The sequence below is a fragment of the Bison bison genome, unplaced genomic scaffold (genome assembly GCF_000754665.1).
Source record: "Bison bison bison isolate TAMUID 2011002044 unplaced genomic scaffold, Bison_UMD1.0 scf7180017864525, whole genome shotgun sequence".
Lineage (NCBI taxonomy): Eukaryota > Metazoa > Chordata > Mammalia > Artiodactyla > Bovidae > Bison > Bison bison.
Genome location: NW_011495076.1, coordinates 11,506,280 through 11,513,334, shown reverse-complemented (window position 1 = coordinate 11,513,334; position 7,055 = coordinate 11,506,280). Strand labels below are relative to the sequence as shown.

Genomic DNA, 7,055 nt, shown 5'->3' with positions numbered 1-7,055 from the left:
TCAGGAAAGAAATATCTCCCTTCTCTTTCTGCATCTAACATTGCTGTTCTCAAGTACTCACTGCTGAACAGGTGAATAAGAGGGGAAAAGACATTTATTTTCTTACTGTCTGTGGTACCTTTATTGTGTGGTTCATCGCTTCTCGGCCTTTTGGCTAAGATCAAGTGTAGTATTGTGTGGTTCATATTCCAGTATCCTGTCCCTCCTGATCTAGTCCCTTTCAGGTTAAGGGTCTCTCAACTGCTAATTATCAATACATAGACATGTTAGTCAAATGCCTGCTATGCTGCTGCTGCTGCTAAGTCACTTCAGTCGTGTCCGACTCTGTGCGACCCCATAGACAGCAGCCCACCAGGCCCCACCGTCCCTGGGATTCTCCAGGCAAGAACACTGAAGTGGGTTGCCATTTCCTCCTCCAATTCATTAAAGTGAAAAGTGAAAGTGAAGGCGCTCAGTCGTGTCTGACTCTTAGCGACCCCATGGACTGCAGCCTAGCAGACTCCTCTGTCCATGGGCTCTTCCAGGCAAGAGTACTGGAGTGGGGTGCCACTGCCTTCTCAAAAAGGGGATAAGCTATATATTTGAAAAATATAATTTAAATGGGATTTGGATGATAGAAATTTCCACTTATTGACCCCATAGGAAGTAAGTAGGCCAAAAGGTTATTCTTCATATCTATTTTTGAAGGAAAAAATGCACACATTCAGATAGAAATATTACTTTCTTATATTTTCCCCATTGCAAGGGAAGGATTTACTGCTGGCACCTGTATCAAGTAAGCCATTATTTAGAATTGAAGTCAATGCAGAATATAAAGTCATGACTATATAAAATGGGGTGACCATATCCTAAGTGCTAGAGAAAAAGAAAATCTTATAGAATCTAGTAACCATCTTACTCTCTTTTTAAGTACTTAAAGGGCAAAGTATTTGAAAACCCTTAAAAAAAAAAAAGTGTGATGAACAATGAAAATGGTGCACATTCTCTTGCATTACATTTCATTACAGATCATTCTATTGTATTACAAGGCCAAAGTAAAACTAAGTCAGGGGAATGAATCAAAACAAAGGTTCTGTATTCCTCAGGCAAAGTAGTTTCTTCTTTCCGGAAATACCTAATATTCATGCAATCAGTATCTCAGGTAGTGAGAGATGGATTTAACCAAATTTCTTGAGCCTCTCCATCTCCAAAACAGCCTGCTTCAATCTCAGCTCCAGGAGAGAAGAGGCTGTGCAGGCAGACCTGTGAAGAGTAGTTCTGTTAACACGCAGAGAAATTGTTTCAGTTTATTCTCACTTAGCCATGTTTGGGAAAATTAAGCTGTTAAACCTCACAGAAAAAATGCAGTGGAAATACATCTTTTGCCATTTGAGACAAAGGTAAACGAGAGAAAGCATAAAGTGATACATACAGACAATGATGGATATCTGTGACATTAGCATTTAAAATTATATGTAGGGTTAGATTACTTCTTGGATAAGGTGACGTGTTCAACTCACTTCTTCATGGCTGAGGAAAGCCTAATGCAGAGAGGGAATAGATGTGGACGTTGGTATGTTAGTGAGTGTGGAGTTAGGATGGGTGGGGGTGTGGGGTATAAAATTTAGGAGAAACACTATTAGCCAAACAAATATGAGCTCAAAAATAATCAAATTATCCTGGGTATGTGTCAGAGAAAAGTGCTACTTCTACTGTGACAAATACTTTAGACTGAGGGGAAAAAAAAAAAAAACCCTCATAACCTGCTAATATTAGGAAGAACAAAGCTGCAACTATTCCACATTTGCTTCCTTTTTCACAATAGGCTGCTGTGAAAAAAAATTCATAGAAATCCCGAGTTGCAGTTTGAGTATAAGAGTTAATACTTCGTTAGACTTACCTGCAAAGAATGTAGCTTTCCTGATGTCAATTAAAATGACACTCTTTTTTCTGAAAGAAAAAACTCGTGCATGACTTGAAAACCAACTATTTAAATGCTTTCACTTATTATGAAGTTTCATAAAACTTATCCCTTCATCATAATGAAAAGTCTAGTTTCTGTTGTCAGGAAGTAGCCCTTATTTGTCAGGTTATTTTTTATCCTTGGAAACACTGCCCCCTGCTGTAACAAATGCTTAATTGCAGAAGGACTTTTTGGCTCTCAAATGAAAAAGATACAAAAAATAAAGGTATAATTATTAAAGTGAAAGAGACTTTATTTTGAATAGTAATACATATATCATTCATTCCATTTAATTTTCATAGTGCATAGCTTTGTATGGAAGTAGAAAAGGAAAAATAAACATTAGAAATACCTAAGGAAGGAAGTACACAGGCAAAGAAGACATTTGTTATATATCCACAAACAGTCATCATATCATAGGACAGTATCCATTAGAAAAGAATGGAAACCGTGCAAAAAGTCTATTCAAACCACACAGCCAAGTGCAAAGAGTACAAGTTATAGTTTCTTGGATACAAAAAAGTATACATGTTCTTTGGATTGAAAATATAACATAAATGAGTGGCTTGCCAAAAATCATCTATAGAAGTAAAAAGTGTGGAAGCCACACGTGACAATAAAATATTCAAGGCCACAAATGGAGGTCATCAGCTTACAAAGAGGATAGTGAGAGGTAGAGCAGATTAAAAAAAAAATAGAGATATGCAGTAAAGCCATTTCTGCCTAAGTTAGGAAATAGCAAATGCATAGACATTAAAATGATAACGGTTCTTCATACTATGCTGCATTTCTATTTTCTCTGTCAAAAGAATTCACTGTGTATCACTACAAAATTCAGCGAATAAGATGAGGCAATAAAAGTACAGCCTTGGCATTAGGGCAAGTTTAATTTCCTTTTCATTTTATACAAGAAGGGAAACAGAATATAGAACATGAAATGCTCATCTTTCCATTCAAACACTAACTTTTAAGTGTTTCATATATATTGTGTTTGGCATGAAGAAGGTAGGAATATGAAGACATTAAACTCAAGCTTTCAACTCAGAAGATTTTACATCTGGAAAGCCAAAGAAAGGTAAAATTCTTTACCATTTTAAAAATTAAATGCTTAAAGCAGGTTTTAAAAATTGAGATGCAAAAATTTGGTTAGGAAAAACATCAAAGAAAGATACTGAACAAAATTTCCTGGTTTCCATTATAGTTTTTTTTTTTTTTCCTTTTATTTTTCCAAATTGCATTTTACAGTAGAAATGCAGACCACTCTGGATAGCTAGGGCTCAATATTGCTTGGTGCTCTCCTCTTAGGACATCATCTTCTTACACTCCACGGAGCAGAAAACCATCCCTTCTACGGGCATGAACTTCTGCCCAATGAGACACTTGCTGCAGCAGGAGCACAGAAAGCACTCTGTGGACGCGTGCCAGCTAAAGTTGTTATAGGTCACTCGCTGCACTTCGGGATCAATGGCATTGTGGCATCCTTGACATACCTGTTAAGGCAGTTATACAAAGAAGAGAAGAGGATGAGAGATCAAACTGTGATGATAACATTTTCACGTTAGAACAAACAACGCATTTCTTTAGATGGCAAAATAAACCAAGAATGACAATCTTAAAGATACACAACTGAGAATGACCTTCTAGTTAACCTTCATAGTTATATGCGGAGCATGTGAGAAATAACAGGTGAAGTCCAAACAGCACTTGATGCTTCTAAGATAAGCCATGGGTGTTCAAGGCAGAAAGTCTTGAAGTTCCAAAGCAGTGTGTTGGGTTCCACTGTATCTATTAGATTGTATATTAGCAGTTATTTTTTTTAAGTTTTATGATTTTTCCTATATCACAAATGCTGGCAGGAACAATAGGAACTCTCACCCATTGCTGGTGGGAATGCAAAATGTTTCAACTCGTGTGAAGGCAGTTTGGCAGTTTCTTATAAGAAAACTAAGCGTACTTTAATTATATACTCCAGCAGTCATGCTCTTTGGTATTTATCTAAATGACTTGAAAACTTATGTCCACAAAGAAACCTGCACATGATGCTTTAATTGTAATTGCCAAAATCTGGAAGCAACCAGGATGTCCATCAGTGGCTAAATGGATAAAGAAACTATAATACATTCATACTCAAGTGAAGTCACTCAGTCATGTCTGACTCTTTGCGACCCCATGGACTGTAGCCTGCCAGGCTCCTCTGTCCATGGGATTTTCCAGGCAAGAATACTGGAGTGGGTTGCCATTTCCTTCTCCAGGGGATCTTCCCAACCCAGGGATCGAACCCGGGTCTCCTGCATTGTAGGCAGATGCTTTTACTGTCTGAGCCACCAGGGAAGTCTCCACATTCATACTACTCAGAGCTAAAAAGACATGAGCTATCAAGCCATGGAGGAAACTTAAATGCACATTACTAAGTGAAAGAAGCTAATGTGGAAAAGCTATATGCTTGCAACTATATGACATTCTAGCAAAGGCAAAACTAGGGAGAAAATAAAAAGATCACTGGTTGCTAGGGGTATGGAGTAGGAGACAGGCAGCTTGAAGAGATGAACAGGCAGAGCACAGAGGGCGTATAGGCCAGTAAAAATATTCTGTATGATATTACAATGATGGATATATGCCATTTGTCCAAACCAGAGAATACACAACAAGAGTGAACTCTAAGCTAAACTATGGACTTTGGGTGATTATGATATATCCATGTAGATTCATCCTTGTTAAAAAACGCACCACTCTTGTGAGTGATGTTGATAATGCATAAGGCAATGCATGTGTGGGAGAAGGGAATATATGGGAAAAATCTCTGTAGTTCCCTCTTAATTTTGTTATAAACCTAAAACTGCTCTAAAAAATAGTCTTTTTAAAAAAGATTTTTTCCTCATTCACTAAAGCTCTGAAGTGATAATTTTACCAGTCTTACCTATGACATGTGAGATGATTAACACTACTAATTTCTAGACAGCAGTAAGTGAAAATCTGGAGAAGGGAATGGCAACCCACTCCAGTATTCGTGCCTGGAGAATCCCATGGACAGATGAGCCTGGCGGGCTATGGTCCACGGGGTCGCAAAGAGTCGGACACGACTGAAGTGACTTAGCACACACAAGTGAAAACTATGTTCAAAGTAATTCAGGACTCAATCAAAAATACTGACAGTGTTTGAGAATAATTAGTGCGCACTAAAAATACCTCTTCTGTCATGTTATAATTTATGTAAAATCAAATATCATGGAATATTAGCCCTTATATTCAATATGCCATTCAGTATATATGTATGTTATGTACAGATAAATATGAGATACACACATCCACACCCGCAAACACACATAATTTTCTTCTTTAGCTGAACATGTTTAGCGAGAAAATAAATGAATAACTGGCATTATTACAGCAGAAGACAAAACTACCCAACTGAGAGCTCCAAAACATTAGATAGTTCATATGCCTTCTTGTTTATATGTGTTATGAATGAAACTGACTAATATTTTTCTTTTAAATATTTCATAACAAATGAAGAAACCAGTAAGATTGTCCAGCATTACATAAAAGTGGCTAATCTTCTGCACTCTTGGTCTCTTAATGTGATTGTCAGGAATTCCTGTGTGATGAAGGTGGATGGGATGAGGAGGGTCACAGGTGTGTGACTGCCACTCACTGGGTGAATTGATTTAGCATGTGGTGCGAGGCCTTGGTACAGATATCCATTTCAGACCTGCAATATAGTAATGCTTTCTATATTTTTAGATAACTGCAAGGTTTCTAATTACAGAGACTGTAACTCCTTATTTCACAGTTTATGTCAACCCAGTCTTCCCTGAGAGGCAGGGGAGATCTTTGCATGATCAACCCTAAATACAACAAAAATGACTGTTTTGATTACAATGACTCCTAATCTGAAGCTGCACCATGCAAGCAATTGCTTTTGTATAAATTCATTTTTATAGCTTTGTAATTCATTTAGAATGTAGCTCTTTGTTGTTTTCACACTCAATTTTTTATTCCCCTGATTTTAGATCATGATCTACCCTCTGTATCTCAGCCCTTTAATAATATTTTTAGATCATTTTATAATCTTTCAAAACTCACGTATTCACTGCAATTTTAAAAAAGTGATAACTACTGTTCTATGTACAATTAAGGAAACTGTTTTGGTAAAAAGATTTAACATACTAAACAGCAGTAACAGGCAAATTTGGCCTTGGAGTACAGAATGAACCAGGGCAAAGGTTAATAGAGTTCTGCCAAGAGAACACACTGGTCATAGCAAACACCCTCTTCCAACAACACAAAAGAAGACTCTACACATGGACATCACCAGATGGTCAACACCAAAATCAGATGGATTATATTCTTTGCAGCCAAAGATGGAGAAGCTCTATACAGTCAGCAAAAACAAGACTGGGAACTGACTGTGGCTAGGATCATGAACTCCTTGTTGCCAAATTCAGACTTAAATTGTAGAAAGTGGGGAAAACCACTAGACCATTCAGGTATGACCTAATTTAAATCCCTTATGACTATACAGTGGAAGTGAGAAATAGATTTAAGGGACTAGATCTGATAGACAGAGTGCCTGATGAACTATGGATGGAGGTTCGTGACATTGTACAGGAGACAGGAATCAAGACCATTCCCAAGAAAAAGAAATGCAAAAAAGCAAAATGGCTGTCTGAGGAGGCCTTACAAATAGCTCCTCAGTGATCAATGCAAAGAAACAGAGGAAAACAATAGAATGGGAAAGACTAGAGATCTCTTCAAGAAAATTAGAGCTACCAAGGGAACATTTCATGCAAAGTGAAACTGAAGTAGCTCAGTCGTGTCCAACTCTTTGTGACCCCATGGAGTATAGCCTACCACGCTCCTCTGTCCATGGGATTTTCTAGGCAAGAGTACTGGGGTCGGTTGCCATTTCCTTCTTCAGAGGATCTTCCCGACCCAGGGATCAAATCTGGGTCTCCCACATTGTAGGCAGATGCCTTACCATCTGAACCACCAGAGAAGCCTGCAAAGATGGGTTCAATAAAGGACAGAAAAGGTATGGACCTAACAGAAGCAGAAGATATTAAGAAGAGGTGGCAAGAATACACAGAACTATACAAAAAAGATCTTCATGACC

At 37.8% G+C, this 7,055-nt stretch overlaps 1 protein-coding gene across 3 annotated transcripts in view; it reads right to left on the bottom strand.

Annotated features, from left to right (window-relative positions):
- Positions 1-2,177: 2,177 nt before the first annotated feature.
- Positions 2,178-7,055, bottom strand: part of TES (testis derived transcript (3 LIM domains)) — a 57,408-nt gene continuing 52,530 nt past the window's right edge. For all 3 annotated transcript variants that reach the window (XM_010831204.1, XM_010831205.1, XM_010831206.1), the window contains exon 7: positions 2,178-3,432. In XM_010831204.1, coding sequence (XP_010829506.1) covers positions 3,244-3,432 — 189 coding nt within the window. In that variant the 3' untranslated portion in view covers positions 2,178-3,243. The remainder of the gene's footprint in view (positions 3,433-7,055) is intronic.